This window comes from Prionailurus bengalensis, chromosome E4 (assembly GCF_016509475.1).
Source record: "Prionailurus bengalensis isolate Pbe53 chromosome E4, Fcat_Pben_1.1_paternal_pri, whole genome shotgun sequence".
NCBI classification, from domain to species: Eukaryota; Metazoa; Chordata; class Mammalia; order Carnivora; family Felidae; genus Prionailurus; species Prionailurus bengalensis.
This window is the reverse complement of record NC_057360.1, coordinates 44,484,529-44,508,395: the sequence shown is the minus strand read 5'-3', so window position 1 is coordinate 44,508,395 and position 23,867 is coordinate 44,484,529. Positions and strand designations below refer to the sequence as shown.

General features: G+C 36.3%; 1 protein-coding gene across 1 annotated transcript; it reads left to right on the top strand.

Annotated features, from left to right (window-relative positions):
- Nucleotides 1-1,123: 1,123 nt before the first annotated feature.
- Nucleotides 1,124-23,480, top strand: LOC122475923 (complement factor H-like). Its single transcript, XM_043568061.1, has 11 exons — nucleotides 1,124-1,637; nucleotides 9,715-9,897; nucleotides 11,490-11,663; nucleotides 13,078-13,254; nucleotides 14,491-14,673; nucleotides 14,781-14,963; nucleotides 17,229-17,402; nucleotides 19,294-19,476; nucleotides 19,933-20,142; nucleotides 22,471-22,653; nucleotides 23,118-23,480. Exons 1-11 carry the CDS (start codon nucleotides 1,580-1,582, stop codon nucleotides 23,312-23,314), a joined length of 1,905 nt encoding a protein of 634 aa, XP_043423996.1. The 5' UTR covers nucleotides 1,124-1,579; the 3' UTR covers nucleotides 23,315-23,480.
- Nucleotides 23,481-23,867: the final 387 nt, after the last annotated feature.

Here is a 23,867-nt window from a genome sequence, read left to right as displayed (position 1 = left end):
AAAGATGCTCAACATCGCTCCTTATCAGGGAAATACAAATCAAAACCACACTCAGATATCACCTCACGCCAGTCTCTGACCAAAATGAACAAATCAGGAGACTATAGATGCTGCAGAGGATGTGGAGAAACAGGAACCCTCTTGCACTGTTGGTGGGAATGCAAATTGGTGCAGCCACTCTGGAAAGCAGTGTGGAGGTTCCTCAGAAAATTAAAAATAGACCTACCCTATGACCCAGCAATAGCACTGCTAGGAATTTACCCAAGGGATACAGGAGTACTGACGCATAGGGGCACTTGTACCCCAATGTTTATAGCAGCACTCTCAAAAATAGCCAAATTATGGAAAGAGCCTAAATGTCCATCAACTAATGAATGGTTAAAGAAATTGTGGTTTATATACACAATGGAGTACTAAGTGGCAATGAGAAAGAACGAAATATGGCCCTTTGTACAAAGTGGATGGAACTGGAGAGTGTGATGCTAAGTGAAATAAGCCATACATAGAAAGACAAATACCATATGTTTTCACTCTTATGTGGATCCTGAGAAACTTAACAGAAACCCATGGGGGAGGGGAAGGAAAAAAAAAAGAGGTTAGAGTGGGAGAGAGCCAAAGCATAAGAGACTCTTAAAAACTGAGAACAAACTGAGGGTTGATGGGGGGTGGGAGGGAGTATTGAGGAGGGCACCTTTTGGGATGAGCACTGGGTGTTGTATGGAAACCAATTTGACAATAAATTGCATATATTGAAAAAAAAATAAAGATAAATAAACTAAAAAAAAAAAAAAAAAGAATAAGTACATGGTTTGCGGGAAAAGCAGGTCGCAAATATCAACCAGCACTTCATTCTTGGCAAAGTTCACTCACGTTGTCTGGGTCTTGTTTGTGAAAGCGTTGCCTAATGTCAAGCTCTGTAAATGATTTCTTTTAAAAAACTTTTAATGTTTATTTATATTTGGGGGGGGGGGAGGGCAGAGAAAGAGGGAGACTGAATCTGCAGCAGGCTCCAGGCTCTGAGCTGTCAGCACAAAGCCTGACTTGAGGCTCGAACCCACGAGCTGGGAGATCGTGACCTGAGCTGAAGTTGGATGCTTAACCGAATGAGCCACCCAGACACCCCTGTAAATGATTTTTAAAGGTGCTTTTATTATTTTATCTTTTGAAGTGTACACACGATAGATCTGAATGGGTTTGAATAATTAGAGAGTTAATGAAATCCAAAGTATATCACCGGTGACTGCCTTGCACATTCCAAGAACCTGAACATGTTCCAACTTAGAACAGCCTGGGTTTATAAAAACAATAGTGGGTCACAGCATTAACATTCAGTGGGAGTGCAGTGGGAGTCTGATTCCAACTCTGGCATTGCTGGGGCCTGTGATTGATTTTTTTTCTTTTACTTTGCAAAAGTTTCTGATGGGCGGAGCATCTAGTAATCCCTTTCATTCCCAAACCGTGTTTCAACTTCCTTTTGGAGCAAGTGCTTTCCTGCTCTAATCACAACTTTTAGCTGAAGAGCAGCCGATATAGAGTGAGCAGTGTCGGCTATTAAATGTGCCCCTAAAGGATCGTCAAAATGAGATTTTCAGCACAGGTTGTTTGGCTTATGTGGTGGACTGTTTGTGTTGCAGAAGGTAAGAGTGAAAAAAGGAAAGCCTTTTCTGTGTTATAAAACATTTTCTGTTCTGCTTTTCACAGTGCTAATAGGAATTTGGTGTAGATTGTGATTTAATTACTGTTCTGTAGCTTAGTGTGTGAGTGGCTTTTGACATTGTTAAGTTTCAAAAAATAGAGCAGCTTATTTAGGTGATGTGATTATTCATCATAATTTTATTTAATGTAAAAATTCAAAACATGTTTTAATATTTTGAATGCTGTAATATAAGCATTTCCCTTGTAATTATCATAAAACATAATTTACTCTTTTTGCTTAGAATTTTTACCCAAATGCTTTCTGTGAAAGTATGAAGAAGTATATGAACATATATGGAACCAGAACAGAAATTAGACAATAGAAACCTTCAAATCAACTAATGACTAGATTATCTCAATATAGATGTTAACTCTTTCTAAAGAAAAATCCCTTTAGCATTGACAACTGTTATTGTCACGGCCTTAAAAGTCTTATAGACAAGCAAGCATTACTTGTACCTTTGGCATGAATATACCATATAAATTTGAAAAAACTGAATATGCAATGTTTATAACATCCAAATATTCTCATGGGTGTTTTCCTGTGGTTGTATTTGAGGTATATTCTAGAAGACCAGTCTAAAGACTATTCTTAAGAGAATAGTGAATATGAATGTAGAAGTTTTTATTTTCTGGCATTAGTAAGGCGATTTCTAGACATATAATTACATTTAATTCTAACACTACTTCTCAATAGATTAAAAAGTTTCTTTGGATGGAATTTGGTTTCTAGTTCATGATAGGAAACTGTGTGATACTATTTGATTTACTTTTTTTGAATGACATTTTTAAAACAAATGAGTTACCTATCATTCATAAATTTCCAAAACATTTCACTAAGTCAACAAGTTTTTTTGAATGCTTGCCTCCTGTCAGCCTCTAAGCACTGAAATATACCAACAAATAACACTAAAGCTCTGTCATTGATGGTCTTTCAACTTAGAAAATGAAGGCAGGTATCTCTCTTTAATTATATTCCTCAGTCATTTTTTTAAGGTTTATTCAAATATGCTTAATTTTTTTTTTTCTGAGACACGGAGCGTTTTTAGCTTCACATTCTGATATGCTATTGCTTGATTTTTAGGTCAGAAACCTTATATCCAGCCACCTTTGAAACTAGCTATACAGTCGTATTTACTGCATATGTAAATATTGCAGTGTGTATTCAAATGTAAAATATTATTGTGTCAGCAAAGAGTTCCAGAACACTCTTAATGCTACAAACCATTACAAACATCGTTTTCTGTACACAAGTGTTTTTGTCTTTTCTTTAGCAGGAGTATGTTCAGTGTCTCAATATTTACATGCTGTTTGCCTAGGCTTTATGTGGACATCATTTGTCATGTAAGGAAGATTTGTTTTCTTTCCAGCTCATGTTTAAAACTCAAGAATTGATGCCAAGTTTAATTCAACTGTTTCAGTGATTACAAAGTGGAATTTGAAATTTTACAATCGGGTGTTATAAAGCATGTATTAAAAATTAAGTAATACCGATGTAAACTCGTTACTTACAGAATTGATCCCAGCTGACTCATTTCACCTGTATTTTCTATTTCACCAAAATGTGTTTAAATGTGGCATCCGTTTCTGCTGGTGAATTGGGCATTAGCACTCTACATGCTATCGTCAGACTGACTCTAAATCCGGCTAATTCCTAATAGAGAAACTGTAACATGACTATTTAAAGTATTTAAAGCAATACCTTAGCCTCATGATTTTCCCATAAACGCACATGATGCCCAAGTGAGTAGAAAAAAATCACATGAATTTTCAGCAGGTGTAGAACTGTGATTTATTCCTTGTTTGCCAAAAAGTTCTAAAACTGGCTTGATGCCAATTCCATCAGTCTACCATACCTAACAGAAACTTCACTCAACAAAGTAACCTTACTCATTAAAAATATCCGTATATCCTTCAATAGTTGCCTCTGGTTTTATTTCCCATGTAGAAATAAATATGAAATAGTAAATTGAGATATTGAGAAATACCAAATTGAATAGTGAATGGTAAATTGAGGAATTGAGAAGACAGTTTGGAACACCAGCACAATCTGCTTTACTCAACCAGTCTTAATGTTTTAGCATTTCATAAATTGCCTCTGTCCTGTTCAGAGTGAACATTCCTCAAAAAATCCTCCTCACTCTAAAGAGGAATGATAGCCCATAGGAAGAATTTATTGGCCCAAGTTTCATGGAGACCAGTTAGTACCTTTTCGATGCAACAGGCTCTCTGCTTTGCCATTGCCAGGTGTGTAGAAACATTAGTTGTTTTCCTTGTAAAACATCGCAGTTGGACGAATCACCACAGGCTGCTAAGAACTGGTCATATTTACAGGACAAAGTTTAGAATAACTGTCCCTCAATCTTACCACATAGTAGTTTCTGTTTCCTGGAATATATTATGACCAGCTTTTCATGGAGACCGTTTAGACTTCGGGTCTCAAAAGTGTATAATCTTTGAAATTAGCCACAGCCCAGAAATTCCTGGCTGAGAAATGTGAATAAATTAAAAACCTACTAAACCTACTAAAATTTTGTTTGGAGAGATGTGGGTGTTACCTAATTCTGGAGGTTTCAAGGGCCAAAAATAATCTTTCAGGACCTAAAATATAGATCAAAGCTAGAGAGATTCTCTTCTATCAGAAAACAAAGGAAAACAATTTTTTGTATATTGTTTCAAGTACAAGATGGTTTCCAATTTTAGAGTTAACCCTCAAATGGAAAAAATAATTGACGTTATCAATCGTAAGAATTACTTATAAATTAATTAAAAGTACTATTTTATAAAGATGTGCATGAATGTTATACACAGTTATGTAATCCAGAAAACTTGAGGTAGTGGCGTTTAATCCCGAACTCTGTGTTGCAATGCCAATATGATAAATAGGAATTCGCCTTCTGCTGTCAAGTAAACCCCAGTTTTTAGAAATAGTTGTGTGATGTTTACCTATATGGTGTGATTTAAAGTTGTGCAGTGTCCCAACTGCTTTCAGTATCCTCTCTTCTTTGAAATGTAGTAGGGGCACCTGGGTGGCTCCGTAGGTTAGGCATCCGACTCTTGATTTTAGCTCAGGGCATGATCTCACAGTTTGTGGCATTGATCCCCCAGCAGGCTCTGCGCTGACACCTGGGAGCCAGCTTGGGATTTTCTCTCTCTCTCTCTCTCTCTCTCTCTCTCTCTCTCTCTCTCTCTCCAGCTCTCCCTCTCCCTCTCCCCTTCTCCGTCCCCCTCTCCTCCTCTGCTGTTTGCACTCTGTCTCTCAAAATAACTAAGTGAACATTTAAAAAAATAAATTCTATTTAAAAAAAAGAAAAAAATGTTTTTTTTTAAAAAAAGAAATGTATTGATTTTACTAGATTCAACAAACCTGAAATTTATGTGGAATAGCAAATACTCTGAATAAATACTTTAGAATAGTAAAATCCAATAGTATTTACTGCAGTTTTACTGTGAATCATTATAAGCTGAAAAGTTCTCTATTATAATTTCAGTGAGGAAAGGTAGAAACGGATGATGAGGGTGAAGAAGGGGACTAAGGAACTCTGGAAGGTGAGGTGGCCCTGGGGAGGGGAGATCTGATGGGTGAAGCGTGACAGTGAGCGCCATGAGAAGGGTCAGAGCACACGCCCCGGGAGTGTCACGAGAGGGAGAGGTGTGCCACAGCAAGCCTTGTATATTTTTAATGTAGACATAATGGAGAATGCATATGCTACTTTTCTGCCTGCACATAATGTTAAACTACAACTCAGTTATCAAGTTTTGTTGAAATTGTTCTTAGCTGAAAGTAAGTATGTCCCTCAATGACACATAAATTCTCTTTGGCCTTTGATCGCTAGGGCTACTGGCCAAATCTACATCGATCCACTTTTCTTTGCCCAATCCCTGATTGTTCTACAACCTTTGTACTTTCCCTTCTTCCTAGTTACGCCTCCCCCTCACCCCACACACCATTCCTACCTGCTCAGGATGTGAGTTTTTCCCAACCAGTCTATCCTGTGCTCACTTACCTGATGTGCACTTTACCCATAGCTTAACAACTTTAACTAGTTTCAGAATATGGTGCATAAACAAGAGATGATGTATTTGGGGTAAAATGTGCTACATTTTAGGGGGAAAAATCACAAAAATAACAAAAGGGTTAAATAGGTTTGACAGAGCACTTCTTTGTGTTTGGACATTTTAACTGAGAGAGCCAAGTTTCTCAAACCATGTTGACCAAAAATGTAATAGATAGGAAAGTGATTATAGAATTGTTCCTTCAAAGGCTCCCCAAAGCCTTTTTGAACAAATTAAAATGATTCATGACTTCAAAATTATGGCATAAATTCAAAATTAAGACACGTAGACAAGAGGTACAATGGAGTTACAGATAACAGAGTTTCTTGGGTTCATGCAGTAGAGCTTTGAGATCACTGCACATGTGTTCTCATGTCTTACCTTTTACACTGGTTACTGTCTACTGTGCTCTTCCCATGGGTTGCCTGCAATCTGCAGATATAATGGAAAGGTTCCAAAAGAGCTTCATATTCATTCATTCTTTCATTCATTTATTTGCCCATCCAATGGTCACTTTTTAAGTGACTGCTAAGTGACTGCTAAGTGCCAGGCATTAGGACTAGCATGTACCAAAAGGCCATTTAGTGGGGAAAACAAAAGGAGTGATTATTGTATTTCATCAACATATTGTATTTTACTGTATAAAGCATTGTGATGGAGACAAGCAAAAGAGAGACTACAGGATCATTTAGAGGAGACAAGAAATCCAAGTTGGAATGAGAGTCTGGAGTGGGATCAGGTTGGGGAGTTTGTTTGTAAGAGGTGGAATGAAGAGAGCCAAATCTGTCAGGGTCACGATGGCATCTTGGGTAGGCTTTGAAGGTTGGATGGGAGTCATGGAAATAAGGATGCCAGGGAGGAGGACATTCAAGACTGAGGAACATGGCTCCTGGGTGGCTCAGTTGGTTAAGCATCAGACTCTTGATTCAGCTCAGGTCATGATCTCGGTCTTGAGATCAAGCCCCATGTGGAGCTTGGAATGGACCCTGCTTAGGATCCACTGATAAATGAATGGATAAGGAAGATATATATATACACACACACACACACACACACACACACACACACACACTAGAATATTATTCACCCATGAGAAAGAAGAAAATCTTGATATTCACAACAACATGGTTGAACCTAGAGGACAATACATTAAGTGTAATAAGCCAGAGATAGCAAATACTTTATGATAAAACTTCTATATGAAATCAAAAAAGAAAAAAGAAAGCATCAAATTCATAGAAGCAGAATGTGGAATGCAAGTTCTGTACCAGTGGTGGGTGTTGATGCTGGTCCAAGCGTGTAAACCTTCAGTTATAAGATAAATAATTCCGGAGATCTAATGTACTGCATAATAAGAATCAAAGTAAATAACTGTAAACTATAATCAAATAACAAAGGAAGTCATCAAAAGAGGAGCAAATTGAAAAAAACAGATGCAAAACAGAAGACAATTAGCCACATGTTAATAGTAAGTGTTCACTTACCAATAATTCCTTAAATTTAAATTTACCTATTAAAAGGAATAGAGTACCTGAATGATTTAAAATAAAATAACCAAGAAATCACTTTAGATTTAAAGACACAATAGGCTAAAGTGAAGGAATGGAAGAAGATATTTCACGCAAATGGCAACCAAAGAATGATGGAGTGACTATACTTCTATCAGAAAAAAAAAAAACTGACTTAATCTAAAACTGTCTCTAGAGATGAAGATCATTATATAATAATAATGAGTCCATTTATCAGGAAAATGGTAACAATTTTCAACAGACGTGGAACCAACATTGGAATTCATAAATATATAAAGCAATATGGAGAGATGTGAAGAGGAGAAATTGACAGCAATACAGTAATATTAGGAGACTTTAATACCTCCCTTGGAACAATAAATACAACACAGAAAGGCAAGGAAGAAGTTGAAGATTTGAACCACAATATAAAGGTTTTTGGACCTAATAGATCTATATGGAATTTTTCACCTAACAGTAAAAGAGTACATTTACTGCACATGAAGATTGTATGCACTATCTTTTTCAGTCACAATGGGGTAAAACTAGAATGGGAAAATTCACAACTATGTGGAAAGAAAAGACACTCTCAAGCAACAATAGGGTCAAAGAGGAAAGAGCAAGAGAATTTTTAAAAATATTTTGAGACATCAAAACAAAAACAGTGTAACAAAATTCAGAGATGTTGCAAAAGCCGTGCAAAGAGGGAAATTTTTAATGATAAACGTCTACATCGACAAAGAAGATCAGGCGCCTGGGTGGCTCCATCAGTTAGTTATGTGTTCAACTCTTGATTTTGACTCAGATCATGATCTCACGATTGGGTTCTTGAGATCAAGCATCGCAGTAGGACTCTCCTGGCAGCACAGAGCCTGCTTGGGTTTCTCTCTCTCTCTCTCTCTCTCTCTTTCTCTCTCTCTCTCCCCCGCCCTTGCTTGCACGTGTGCACTTGTGTGTGTGTGTGTGTGTGTGTGTGTGTGTGTGTGTGTCTGTGTTCTCTCTCAAAATAAATAAACATAAAAAATTCAGCTTAACATAGCAGATTGTATATAGACAACCTAAGTTTATAGCTCAAGGAACTAGAAAAAGAGCAAACTAAGCCCAAATTTAGAAGAAGGGAGGAAATACTAAAGATTAGAACAGAAATAAATCAAATAATGTGTAAACAAAACACCCTATTCCATCATCTCACTAACACTATTATGTTTTTTCAAATTTATATGTATGTTGGGTTTTGTTTGCTTTTCTTTTTCTGATGGTTGATTTTCGTTCTGTATTCTTTTCTATTATATGTATATAACAGTAAAATTTCTCTCTCAGACTATGTTATTATCATCTCACAAAATTTCATGTAAAATATTTTTCTTATAATTCAATTCAAAAGATTTAATGTTAAAAAAAAAAAGATTACAGGCATTCTGGGTTGCTCAGTGATTAAGCGTCCGACTTTGGCTCAGGTCATGATCTCACGACTCGTGAGTTCGATCCCCGCGTCGGGTCTGTGCTGACAGCTCAGAGCCTGTAGCCTGTTTCAGATTCTGTGTCTCCCTCTCTCTCTCTGGCCCTCCCCCTTTCATGCTCTGTTTCTCTCTGTCTCAAAAGTAAATAAACGTTAAAAAAAAATAAAAAACTTAAAATTTTTTTTCAATAAATAAGTAAGATTATATACCTTACCCCTTATCCTGAGTGTTTAATATTCCCAGTATCCCATTTCCAGTGTACTAGGCACCCCAAGTGAAGGAATAAAATTACCAATTATGAAAAAATATATAGCTCATATTTTCTCTTTTGATTTCTTCTTTATCCATTGGTTATTTAAAAACTAAAGCTGAACTTTGTGAAGACTCTGTAAATGACAGAAGTCTTGTTTGTTGTTTCAAGTCAAGTTACACATAATTTGAGGAACCATCATTTGGTCTCAGAACATGAAGGAACGTGCTGATCTGTGTCATACTCATTGAACTCCACGTATCCATATGGTTTTAAGCACCCAATCATGATGACAAACATTGCAGATTCTCAGAGTTGTGGTAGCTATGGTGTCAGATTCTCTGAGATCATCACCTGATCTCAGATACCCCAATTGAGTACTGGAGTTGCTTAGGAGACCCCGAGTTGGCAATATTTAAAACAAGTGCCTGGAGAGGACCTATTGCCGGTACACCTCTGACACACTGTAGGATTCCAGATCCATTAGACAAACAGATTCATCATAATTTCCTAGAAGGGATTCTGGGTATTCTAAATGTCGCTTCATTCCAAAGAGAAAAAATTAATGAACTATTTTGATTTAGTATCTTTGTCGCTGACTTTTTCTGTCCTAGGAATTTGGATGATTCAGATTTTTCCAGGTTTTCATTTGTAAATGACTCCTTATTTTTGTGTTGTTACAGTGAATCTTTATAAAAATGTTTATTTATATGCTTATCTTTTCCTTATACTTTCTGCCTTTCAGAAACATGTTCAAAATCAGAGATAACAATTGAAAATGGATTTTTTTCTGAATATGAACCTACATATTCCTTAAATAAAGAAACACAGTATCAATGTAAACCAGGATATGTAACACCAGATGGTAAAACTTCAGGACCGGTTACATGTCTGGAAAGTGGATGGTCACCTCAACCCACATGTATTAGTGAGTAATTTATTATGTTCCTATTCATTATGCCGATGGCTATTGAACAAAAGTTCACTCTAAATTAATTCTTTTCTGAGGGGAGGGGCTGACACGATTCCCATTTGAAAAGATAAATGAAAAACGATGTAAGTTTTTGCCTTTAAGAGTAATCACTTATACAGCGTAGTAGCAGGACATCTTTCAGTTTACGTTATTTTCCACTTTAAAACATCCTGTGATTTGGAAACGAGTTAGGGAGCCTTATGAGTATTCTCCTGGAAACTCACTTATTTTTGGCTGGCAAAATATATTTGTGCCTATTCCTGCTTTTAGGTGATCAGACTTTGATGACAGAATCTTTGTTTCTAGACATGAAAGTTATGTTTGTAAGTGAAGATGTGGGTCCATAGTGCAGAATTTTAATTAAAGTATGGAGTTCATGGCTGACATTCCAGGGTAGCCCACTTTAAAAATCCTCTCCTTTAGAAAATCTTCATAAACATCTAGTTAGTGGAGAAGGAATACTGCTAGATGGTGCCAAATACAGCTGTGTTGAAAGATTTCCCTGTCCCTGGATGTTTATGAAGATTTCTATGAACAGTTTCCTCAGTTTACCTTATCCTCCAAAGCTACACAGTGATACTTTTGAACCGATATTTACATATTCACTTTAAAGGAAGTGGATATTTGAATATCCGTTTGTACTGTTTTCATTTCATTTTTTTTTTTTCAATTTCCATGCTTACTATGGGCACTAGCCACAAAAAAAAATGATAAAAGTGGCTCCCATATAAAGTCATTTTATACTGAATGTTAGTTAGTTATCCATTGTAATACTTACTATGGAAGAGAAACACACTGTCTCTCTTCACTGGTATAGTTTTGCTTTGTTTTTTAAAGCTTTAAGGTAGCTGGCTCCGTAACACAGCATAAAATTTGAGATGAATTACCTAATCTTTATGAACACACTGTTAGCAAAAATTAAAACTTTTAACATTTTACTTTCTTATAACTAATAATTAAAATAGTTATCTCTCCATTCAATCTTGGTAAGTTTAAAAAAATAAACAGCCATTAGGAAGATATTTGAGGAAGAAAATCAGCATGTGAGCTTTAGAAATTATGATGTTTTAAAGTAGAGTTTTATAGAATGTTTAAAAATTTACTTGCATTTTTGAAAACCAGTCGTATTCATTGATCCAGTTTTGTCTGGAATATTTGTCACCTTGCTAGTGAATGTGGCATCTAGTTCACAAAATCCTATTCCTCTCTGCTAGTTAAAATAGGATGCACCTGTAATGGCCTATTTGATTACAAGCATGGCATAAACACATAAGTATAACTGATTGAGAAAAGTGTTCGTAGAAAAATTTTTTCAGAGTGTTTAAGTGATAAGAAAAATGCTGTGTAGAAACATATTTTTTCATTTCGAGTAACTTTCAAGATAATGATTTATCACTGGTATTCTTAAATTAATTTAATATGATACTGAATTTACTAGCACAAGCTAATTGATAAAGATGTTTTTTTACCTCCTTGGGAATGAGACTTAATTACATCATCCATTAAATAATATTAGAATTGAAATCTTCAATTCTGTTATGCATTAGAATCTTGTGACATGCCAGTATTTGAGAATGCCAAAGCCAAAAGCAATGGCACGTGGTTTAAACTCAATGACAAGTTGGACTATGAATGCCACGATGGATACAAAAGCCAAGATGGGCGCGCAGGTTCAATAGTGTGTGGCAACGATGGTTGGTCTCATAAACCAGTATGTTATGGTAAGCACCATTTTTCCAGGTATTTTTTTTTCATGTCTAACAAAATTAACAAGACGTGTTTAAGATATCCCAATTTGAACAAATTTCCATTATTTAAAGTCATTTTGGGGGCATCTGGGTTGCTCAGTGGGTTAACCTCAGACTTTGGCTCAGGTCATGATCTCACAGTTCTCGGGTTTAAGCCCCATGTGGGGCTCTATGCTGACAGTTCAGAGCCTGAAGCCTGCTTCAGATTCTGTGTCTCACTCTCTCTCTCCACCCCTCCCACTCACACTCTGTCTCTCTCTCTCTCAAAAACAAATAAACATCTAAAATTAATTAATTAATTAATTAAGTTTTAAGAAGTCCTGATTAAAATCAAGGTGTCTTCTTCTGATTTACTGTAACCTGGGAGAAGAGGGTGTTTGAAAGCCCAAGGACCATTATCTCTCTTTAACACAGTGTTTCCTATGGGCCATATACATGATAGGTTTATAAACAAAGAATAATTTTGTTTGTTATTCTAAATGCAGGCTATCATATTATTTAAAACTGGGTTCTTTGAGTGTATGCTATATGAAAACCAAAATTGTAGTTTCTTACAATTTCCTCAACTATTTTGCCCATGAGTTTCTGCTTTTACACCTTCTGCCTTGAGTGTTAATTTCTGCAGACCCTGAGAGAAGCTCTTTATTTTAGGAATTTAGCTTATTTTTATTTGTAAATGTCACGAATGTCACAAACTTGACAAATTTGAAGGGATAATTTTACACATTCTTAAATTGAATCAGAATAATCAATAATTTATTAATAGATAGTATAAAGGTTTAATAAGAATAGATAATTGGGTATGATATAAATACTCAGGATGCCTAGAATATGCCTAACTATTTGGCTTTGAACATGGTTCCTTATTTTGTTTCATTTTTCAGTTTGATTTCTGTACTCTTATAATATAATCAATATAAATTAAGCTATTTTAATAGTTTCTTAGAAACTGTTAGAAATGTCTCCTGTGTGTTCTGGTTGTCCCATTATATTTACATTAAACAAAATACTAATCTTATTTGAGTGCAATTTTAAAAATGTAGCATCAGGGTTGTTTTTCTTTAATGTGAAAGAATATGTTTCTGTTTTGGGAGTACAAAATAATATAGCATTTATTTTATAAATGTCAGTTATAAAATCAGATCCAGTGTAAGCAAGTTGACCTTCCAAATACATTTTCAGGGTACATATGTTGCTCTTCAATGCCTTAATATTTCTCAGGGTCCCCTATGAATTTAGAGGGCGTAGAAAACCTAATATGTAAAATTTTCTGTGGCTCCTCTGTATAAGCAGTCCCCAGCACCTCATTTTTATACGACACATATAAAATTTACTTTGCCAATGATTAATTTTATATTCTCACCAAATTACTTGAACATTTTTATAGAAATAGAATGCAAGATTCCTGAAATCGAAGATAACTTAAATACTCAGCCCAAAAAAGACAAATATAGAGTCGGAGATGTGTTGAAATTTTTCTGCACACAAAAACTTCAAAGAGTTGGACCAGATTCAGTTCAGTGTTACGACTTTGGATGGTCCCCTAATCTTCCAACATGTAAAGGTGAATATTTATCTTCTAATTTCTACAACAAGAAATAGGATTTTTGAAACCAACATTTTTATGTTTTTGTTTCTCTCACGTGTAATTTTCTGTTGGCTTCAAGTGTGTGTGTCTGTAATCTAATTCATTAAGCCAGGACATGTGTTGGGTAGTAGATATCTCAGATTTTCTTATTTAAGAACTCAATCTCCACTTGTTTCTTGAAATATGTAGTGGTAATAGCCATAGATACGTATATTATGCCTCAGTGTTTGTTACTTTTCCTTTTGACTACAATTCCACTGTTAATATTGGACACTTGGTATGGCATGGGCCTTCCCTCAACCTTCATCGAGTGTCTAAACAATATTCAAGCAATGTATACTTAATTCAGTCCATTCAATCACATGTATGTCTCAACCAAAGTTAAAATATGTTGATAAAATGCTAGCCTCAAATGATGACATTTTTTTCAAACAGTTTTGGTAAAATTTTTCCATGGCATATGAATATTGTTAACATTTACATGACCATATTTATTAATTGGTTTGCATACATCTCTAGAATATCTAGATTATTAAACATGTTTTCTGGGTTCCAATATACTTCCAATATACTAGTTCAGTGTAATTAACAGTACTGGGTTGCGGTGCCTGGGTGGCTCAGTTGGTTGAGCATCTGAATCCTGATTTCAGCTCAGGTCATGATCCCTGGGTCATAGGATCGAGCCCCATGTCGGGTTCCATGCTGAACATACAGAGCCTGCTTAAGATTCTCACTCTCTCTCTTTCTCCTCTCCCTTCTTATCTTCTATCTCTCTTTCTAAAATAATAATTTTGAAAAAAGAACTGGGAAACATGTTTCTTGTTTAAGCACTATTTGTTTTTCATTGCTTAAGAAGGCTATAATAGGGGCGCCTGGGTGGCGCAGTTGGTTAAGCGTCCGACTTCAGCCAGGTCACGATCTCGCGGTCCATGAGTTCGAGCCCCGCGTCGGGCTCTGGGCAGATGGCTCAGAGCCTGGAGCCTGTTTCTGAATCTGTGTCTCCCTCTCTCTCTGCCCCTCGCCCGTTCATGCTCTGTCTCTCTCTGTCCCAAAAATAAATAAACGTTGAAAAAAAAAAAAAGTTTTAAGAAGGCTATAAAAAGTACATTATAAATAATATAAATTAATTAAAGAAAAAACTCCCCATTTTATTGTTTTTTAAGTTGTGAAATAGGTAATTTGATCATTATTTACACATTATTTCTCCTGTAGAGCAAACACAACAGTGTTCTCCACCTCCTCAACTCCTTAATGGGAAAGTTAAAGAAACACAGAAAGAAAACTATGAACACAACGATTTGGTGGAATATGTGTGCAATCCTAGATTTCTGATGAAGGGTGTTAATAAAATTCAGTGTGTTGATGGACAGTGGACAGACTTGCCTATTTGTATTGGTAATGTATAAAATATATTCATATTTAAAATAAACCAACCTTTTATATTTATAGAAACACATAAATTATATTTTATAAGTAAACATACTTTTCTGAACTTTTCACAGAGGTGGAGACTACATGTGGAGATATACCAGAACTTAATTACGGCTACGCTGTTCAGACTTCTAACCCTCCCTATCACCATGGAGATTCAGTGCAGTTCAGTTGCAGAGAAGGATTCACAATGATTGGACAGAAATCAGTTACATGTATAAGTGGATTATGGACCCAACTTCCTCAGTGCATTGGTGAGAAGACACTTCTCAAATAGACGGTCAATGAAATGTAATATTTTTATTGTAAAAACTGTATTTGCAAACATAGTTTTGAAATTTAGATATATGCTTGAAAATGTCAGGTCTTAAATTATAATGATTGCTTATCATCTACAAAGGAAAAATATAAACTAGCCAGAGAGTCTGATCACCCTTTCTATCCCTGAAATTAACATGGTTTTTAAGTGTGAAGCTAAATTTTACTTACAGTTATTCGTATGATTTAAATCTGAGTATTAATTGCCAGGAAAATAGAAGCATATTTGCATCAATCCCATTTTTGTTTTACGCGGCACTCTTGTTTTCAGGCCCTGGAAAACAGACAAAGTCAAGAAAGTGCCCACTTGCTACGTCCCTATAGGAATCTTGCCTCTCTCAAAGCTTCCAAGGATTTCTCAGTCTGTTTCAAATGCGGCAGCAAGAAGTTAATGTGCCGAAGGGTGGGTGAGCTGCAGACCCTCTGGGTTCGCAGTATAAGTCAGTCAAAGGAGGCAGTCAGGGTGGGGCCAGGAAACAAACCTGATTGTTGGACTTCACTCTGGTTGATGTATGTGCATCATCCTGACCTTTGGATGACCATGTCTTTGATGACTAGCTGGGAAAATATTGGGAGCCCTTTTCCTTTTTCCCTTGGAATGAGTTCTTTCCTACAGTTTCCTTGGGTCCTACATTCAAAGAGAGTCCTGGATGTCCAATCTTACTTATTCACCAGATGTCTAGGCATTAATTGTTCCAAGGAGAAGGTAGGGCTTAGGCTCATGTTCCATGAGAGCAGAGATTGACACCCGTTTTGTTCACGATGTATTCCCAATATACGAGGGACTGGTGAACATACAGCAGACATTAAATAGGAGTTTGTTGAATGAACCCTTAAGTGTTGTTGCTTTTTAATCCTTACATTTTTGCTAGACACATTCCCATGAGAAGTATTGCCAGTCCTTCAAGACCAAATTTCATCTTTGTCCTCTTCTATCTCCACAAACGATTTCCCCTCATTTATATGGGGGAAAACCCAAGGTTGTAACAGGCATGAAAACTCTCAACTTTTCACTCTTATACTGAAACATCTATTTCATTTATTACTCTTCTTAGATCTCAGAGTTTGCCTTTCCAAGGTTAATCTTCCACCTATATTCAAGTTTACCATAATCCACTTTTAACTATCATAGACCTTACTCCAATTTTCTCCTCTCAGTGTTTATTTTGTACCTCTAGCTAGTCTAGCTTTTCACTCTTCTCAAAATGTTTATTTTCTCGTAAGAATCAAGGAAATTCTTTCAGAAACCAGTCAATCATAGGACCATGACAACACCCACCACCACTCCTTTTGACTATAGATGAGTTACTATCACCTGAAGAAAACCTTGTTTTCTCTTCAACACTGAGGACAAGCCCTAAAAACAGAATTTATTTCCAGCCTCTAGTGTGTTTTGAATTAGTCCCCTTTGTTTTATTTTTTATTGTATTACAAAATCATTACTTCTTTGGGTACTTATTAAGAAATCCAAAGACCTACATCAATTGATATTTTGTCAAATTGACAAAGTACTCCGGGCTGCATTGAATTTTTGAAGTATGTAGTTGTATAAAAAGTTGTTATACTCGTATTAGAGTCAACAAAATGGACTCTTACAATATTATTGAATTATAGGTTGACCTGATGTACAAAATAGTTTTTCAAAGATTGGAAGAGTATATACAGTAAACAGGTTGTGACTTGAAGCACCCAATTTCTTAGTCCAAGTATTTGTCCCATTTTAGTGATCATGCAAAAGATCTGCTTAAGTGTTCACATTTTACATAATACATTTTAGATGTGCTTATTAAATTACCATAAGTGAAAAAATATATTCATTTTTCTGAAACACGATATTTAAACTAGCAGCTTCGTATTTCTATTTCCACAGATAAATAAGAGACCAAATTTAACCAGGTGATGACTGTTCAGTGTGTAAATCATCCAAAAAAGTGAGCCTCTTAATGCTTTTCTAATCCCCAAAGTGCAGGCTGTATTTATGGCAGACATTTTCTCTGAAATTTCAAAGCCTGGACACAGGACTTATGTTCAGACATAATAAATAGCCCATCACATGCAATATGATCAGGAATGACTTGGTTGGTGGGACTTACGGGCATAAATTCTAATTTCGATATCCTATTGAGTCTAAGCTATTGTTCTGCATTAACTGCTTTGATTCTTATAAGTAGTCTTTTCAAGGCAATATTTTCATTTTCTAGCAACAGATGAACTTCAGAAGTGTAAACACAGCTTAACTATACGTGAGCCAAATCCATTATATGAGATCGAATTTGATCATAATGAGAAGATAAGTTACAAATGTAGAGGAAAATTAGAACAGAAACACTCAACGTGCATAAATGGAAGATGGGATCCTGAACTAACCTGCACAGGTAAGCTCTTGTTTATAGTACTTTCAAAATCTTATTCTATTTCTTCCGAACTTGCCAAAGCAGTATTTGGGCATCTTTTAAACATGTTTAGCTATTTATTATTACAAATAACTTTGAAGCCGGAAGGGAATTTAGAAACTAACCAAAACATCATTTCTAGATATTAAGTGCATCAGTGCTTCAGTCAGCTATAAAACAACCCACCCGGAAACTTGATGGCCTCAAATTAACGCCGGGTCGGGTATCTTTAAGAAATAGTGATTTGGTTTTCTTTGAGGCTGAGGAGAGCACAAAGATGGCATCCCCTGGTCCACGTTCCCTGAGGGCACCTCGGTGGCCCCCAGATGTGTGGCAAATCTCAAGTCCACCCCTCAGGCTACCGGTCTAAGACAGATAATTAGGCTTTTTCCCCAGAAAGTCTGGGCTGTGTTTCAGGCTGCTTTGTGGTGCCCCGGAGGTAGTGGCCCACCAAGAGTTACCTCTCGGATTGTTGTAGTGTGTTGCAGGCCCCAGAAATGCAAGCCCCTCAGGCCACTAGAGCCTGGGGATCAAGGAGTGTGCCCTCTGTGGGCTGAGCATGCTGGCCAGCTTTAGCGAGGCAGCAGAATGCAGGGCTGGGGCCCGCTCGCCGGCTTTGATGAAGCCACAGGAGAGCCCTGGGCTGGAGTGCACCCACTGGTGCCATCAAGGTAGAGGGAGAGTGTAGACATGGCACCTGCCGGAGATTTAGTTGCCAGACCAACCTCTGGTAAAATGTATCAAGAGGAAGTAGAAATTAAGATTATTAGGACAAAAATGCTTAAACAAGCAGATATAGAAGAGAATAAATCCTTGAGAATACATTGAAAAAATATGCCAAGCAAATGAAAACAGAAGTAAGAAAAAAACTTTTGATTAAATATAAAATGCTCCTGCATCTGTCTAAAGATAGAAATAGAAAATATGACCATATTAGTCAGCATGAATGAATTATATTCCGTCAACAATTTCTCTGAATTGAATACAAAGTGTCAGATAATTGGAAGGACTCAGGAGACTTCCCAATGTACAGTCACATAAGGTCTTTAATGAAATAAATGCATGGCAGGAGAAAGCAAAACATAGGTATCACAGAGAGGTCCAAAAGCCTCCAGGGTTAGTCGCCCAGAGTCTTCCCTCAGTGGAACAGGACATCTTTGTCTCCAGGTTATGAACTGCCACGATACATGTGAGGTATCTCTGCTTTATGGGAGCTCAAACGCAAGTTTGCAAAGGAATCTTGTATACCTTGCTGGTCATAGAAGGAAAGTCAGGCTGTCTAATCCGTTAAACAGGGTGCATTTCATCATCTGTGTATCTCTAAACGGTGTCGGCAACCTAGTCAACAGTATCTCCAGAGTGTTTTGAACTTTAAACAACACACTGTTAATCACTAATGACCATATCTAATTCATGTTTTGCCCAGGAACCTATATCAAATAATTGATCTTTAACTACATGTAATTCTTCCTTTGGCTAATTATTTTCCATTCCACATCTTATATGGGTTTTAATGCAATCACAATACATTTGATTATAGATAGCTGTAATAAGATCCTAATATCAGTATTTATTTAGTGCCTGTTACTGAGTGGATGATTCAGTTAGTACATCGTAATGGTTAGAAATAATTAAAAGAAGTTTTACATAAATTATGCACGATTTATCACAGAAGGAATAAAAGGAAGATACTACCATCAAGACCACGTGTGATGTATTAAAGCGCTCTACAAGCGGAAGAGTATCACATATTTAAGCATAACCTTATTATTTGATCGTTTATAATACATTATTATTGAGTTTTCTCTTTAATTTTTCTCTTTAATATTTTTAACTCTGATTTCATCACGAAATCTAATTTTCATATTTGTAGAAGTACAAATGCAGTCATGCCCACCTCCACCTCAGATTCCCAATGCTCACAATATGGCAACGACGGTAAATTATCAGGATGGAGAAAAAGTATCTGTTGTCTGTCAGGACAATTATATAATTCAGGATGCAGAGGAAATCGTGTGCAAGGATGGAAGATGGCAGTCAATACCACACTGCGTTGGTCAGTAATGCATAACTTGCTTTGTAACATTCTTTCAAATGAGGTTAATACTCCCCTGTGCTTTGTGTAAATGAACAAGATAAGGACCTTTCTGTCTATCTATTTCACTTTATCTTGAAACAGTAAATTGCAATCTAAGTATACAAATCAATCGGCCTTCTTTCACTTCTACTATGAAAGAAACAGACCAAAACTTTGGGTTACTGTGTAAATACCATAGAAAATTTGTTTGTAAATACCATAGAAAATTTCCCTCGTGATGAACAGGACAAGAATGTGGGGGCAGAGTGAACAAGCAGATACTACTGTAGATTTGATGGAGACATGAGCTTGCAAATTCCAGATGTTTTTTAGTTTTTCAGTAATTTAATTTTTCAGATTATCCTTATTTTAAAACCTCAACTAGTATTTGATTACATTTTTCAATTTGAACATTGATCTCTGTTCTTTATACAGAAAAAAGCCCATGTCCTCAACCACCTCAGATAGAACATGGAACCATTAAATCATCTCAATTTTCAGAAGAGATGGACGAACCATTGAAACCTGAGGTTTATGTACATGGCACCAAATTAAATTACATTTGCGAGGATGGTTTCAGGATATCTGGAAAAGATGAGATAACGTGCCACATGGGAAAATGGAGTTCTCCACCTCGGTGTGTAGGTGAGGACAGTATGCAAACCACAATTCTATTTTCGATATAATCCATTAAGCATAATCAATTGTCGTCAAATTCGTGAGAAAGAATCCTTTAGATTTCTAAATATACAAACTCATTTATAGCTAAATATCTAAAATCATTTATATATTTATGTACCTTACCAGCAATTTTTGCATAATCAAATCTATCCTCTTTGTGTTAATTTCATTGACTCATTACAGACTCACTTTGAATTCTGGCAATTGTTTAATGAAAACTAGATGTGTAGTACAACTAAACCTCTCTGTCCGTATACAAACCGCCTATTCATATTCCTACCCATTTATATATGGAACTTGTACTGATTGCTTTGCCATGAGTTTTTATAAATTTCTATTGTTTTTCCTATAATGTCATTTCTGAGTTCTTACAACACATGGTACATAAGATGATTAATTCTTAATGCTCTTCTTTTTATTATTCGCTATTAGTTTGAGAAACACTGATAGTGTCTTTCATAAATATATTGACATTTTTATTTTTTTTTATTATTTAAGTTTTAGTTTAAATTCCAGGTAGTTAACATGCAGTGTGATATTAGTTTCAGTTGTAGGATACGGTGATTCAACACTTCCATACAACACTCGGTGCTCATCACAAGTGCCCTCCTTAATCCCCATCACCTGCTAAACCCATCCTCCCACCCACCTCCCTTCTGGTAACCATCACATTGTTCTCTATAATTAAGAGTCTGTTTCTTGGTTTGCCTCTCTCCCTCTCCCCCCAACCCCCCCCCCTTTGCTTATTTGTTTTGTTTCTTAACTTCCACATATAAGTGAAATCATACGTTATTTATCTTTCTCTGACTTATTTCGCTTAGCATTACATTCTGTAGCTCCATCTGTGTCATTGCAAATGGCAAGATTTCTTTTTTTGTGACTGATTAATATTCCATTGTGTATTTCTGTGTCATCTCGATGTTGCCATGTGTTGATTATCTTTTCTCTTTTGAGGTTTTCCTGGTCTTTGGCATAATGAGTGATGTTTTTCTCTCTTTTTTTAAAGGTGTATTTATTTTAGGAAAGTGAGCACTCATTCCAGTGTGTGAGCAGGGGAGGGGCAGAGAGAGGGAGAGAGAATCCCAAGCAGGCTCCTCTCTGCCAGCACAGAGCCCAACACAGGGCTCAAACTCACGAACCGTGAGATCGTGACCTGTGTGCAAATCAAGAGTTGGATGCTCAACCCACCGAGCCACCCAGGCACCCCTACAATGAATGATTTTCAGTTCTTTTCTAGACATTTGGGATATTATGTTTTAAGGCTCCGGATTTTATTGATATCTCTTATTTATCAGGCCTCCAAAACTGCCAGAGTGCAAGTCCAGACTTCCCACTTGGCCTCCACTGACACCATGGAAAGTGGAGAGGCGTCTTGTTCCCTGAGTGTGGATAGAAGTCTGGGCACCTCACGTGGCCTGTGTTGATCACTGTTGATCTCTGAGCAACACGTGGAGAGGAATGGTCAAGGTTTCTTGATGATGTTTTTTCGGAGTTATTCAAATACTGTAAAAAATACTTCTGTCTTGTTAGAATACTCCATTCCTGGGCCTTTGGCTAAAGAGAGCAGGCAATTCTTGGAATTTTTTTTTCCATGAACTTAATATTGTTTCTGGGTTCCAGTCTTCTTCAGTGCTCAGTCCAGGATCCATAGAAGAGACAGTGAAAACCCAAACTCATTACAGTGTAATTCTTTGAATCCCAAGGTCTCTGATTAGATCGATATCTACTCTGCATCTTCCATAATCCCTTTTATTGTTTTTATGATACGTTCAGGGTTTTTAGTTTTACTTATTAGCAAAGGGATTAGCAGAAATGTTTCTACCTCACCTTGTCCAGAATAGGAGGCCAACAATTCCCTTTCACATTATACAAATTTGTAATTCTTTGACTTAATTAAAGCTGATGTTTCTTTTGTAATAACAATGAAAGTCAATACATAGTGACTTGAGATCCAATAGACACTACAATAAGTTGTAACTAATGAGAAAATTTCTTTGTGTATATTAGCTCTCCATCTGTCTGGCATTTATTCACTAGGGAAAATGTTTTTTAATACCAGAATACTGCAAAGCAGACAATTTGTTAATGCTTTATGTGTGCTTTCATGTGAGATAAAAGGAAGTGCTTAAAAGTGTTCTTCTCAGCTTAAGTGATTAGAATTTCTCCAATGAATCATTTCTGTCAGCAGAAATCACAAGTCTTGATGTTGTATATTATGCTATATTTTTATTTGCTTTACTTTACCCTGTTTTTCTTTGGATGTTCAATAAATCAAATAATATGCTTTTTTAGACCCTAAAGAAAACTGTGGGCCCCCTCCGGCTATTGACAATGGAGACATGACCACATTCCCAACATCAGAATATGCTCCAGGGTCATCTGTTGAGTACCAGTGCCAGTCCTTGTATGTGCTTGAGGGAAACAAGGTCATCACATGCAGATATGGACAGTGGTCAGAACCGCCAAAGTGCTTGGGTAAATATCTTAATATTCACCTGGATCCTGGGAAAATCACTATAATGAGAAAGGTGTTTTGCTTTCTTAACAGAATATTCATGGATTAACCACAATCATTCTATCAAATGTTTGACTACCAAATATTAATATGTGAAGAAATAAAATTAGAAAAAAAGTCTTATTCAAGCAACCACAGCCACAAAATATTCTTTAATGAAAGCTCTTCCTATTGTTATTGACATGATGCATCTTTCATTATAACATTTAATTAGCACACCTTAAACACAGTACCTCATTTTTACATCATTAATCATTTAAAATGATTTACATCTATGTGATGGATTTTCAATGAACTGGTTGGAAAAGGTTTTGAGAACAAAGCCCTGGACCAGTGCAGACAATTCTACTTTGAAAGTCTGAAATTCTGTGGAAAATATTTGTTTACTACTTAATGCTTATGTTCATTTTTTTTAAATCTTCAGATGTTTGTATGGTATCAGAAGAAACCATGAGAAAACATAACATACAATTAGGATGGTCTTCTAAGAAAAAGAGATATTTCCAAACAAGGGAAACTGTTCAATTTCAATGTAATCCTGGATATCGTAGACAGACATCACAACAAACATTCCGAGCAACCTGTTGGGACGGGAAACTGACCTATCCTGTTTGTGTATAAAATATGGTTAAGATGCAGTCATAAAATTAAAACATGTACATTTATTCAAATTTTTCATGCTTATTTTGTCAGGTATTGTTAAACTCCTTTATATTCATATCAGAATTTGTGTTAAATATTTCATGGATGATGTAATATAATCTGAGAAGTGAATAAATCACTTCTTTTTTTTTTTTTTTCCTGAAATTTATTGACAAATTGGTTTCCATACAACACCCAGTGCTCATCCCAAAAGGTGCCCTCCTCAATACCCATCACCCACCCTCTCCTCCCTCCCACCCCCCATCAACCCTCAGTTTGTTCTCAGTTTTTAACAGTCTCTTATGCTTTGGCTCTCTCCCATTCTAACCTCTTTTTTTTTTTTTTTTTCCTTCCCCTCCCCCATGGGTTCCTGTTAAGTTTCTCAGGATCCACATAAGAGTGAGACCATATGGTATCTGTCTTTCTCTGTATGGCTTATTTCACTTAGCATCACACTCTCCAGTTCCATCCACGTTGCTACAAAAGGCCATATTTCATTTTTTCTCATTGCCATGTAATATTCCATTGTGTA

Bases quoted from the DNA above. Each gene is read 5' to 3' on its own strand.
- LOC122475923 (XM_043568061.1), top strand. From the start codon at position 1,580: ATGAGATTTTCAGCACAGGTTGTTTGGCTTATGTGGTGGACTGTTTGT. The intron at 14,674-14,780 runs GTAATGTATAAA...AACTTTTCACAG, and splicing joins AGACTTGCCTATTTGTATTG to AGGTGGAGACTACATGTGGA. The intron at 22,654-23,117 runs GTAAATATCTTA...TTAAATCTTCAG, and splicing joins AGAACCGCCAAAGTGCTTGG to ATGTTTGTATGGTATCAGAA.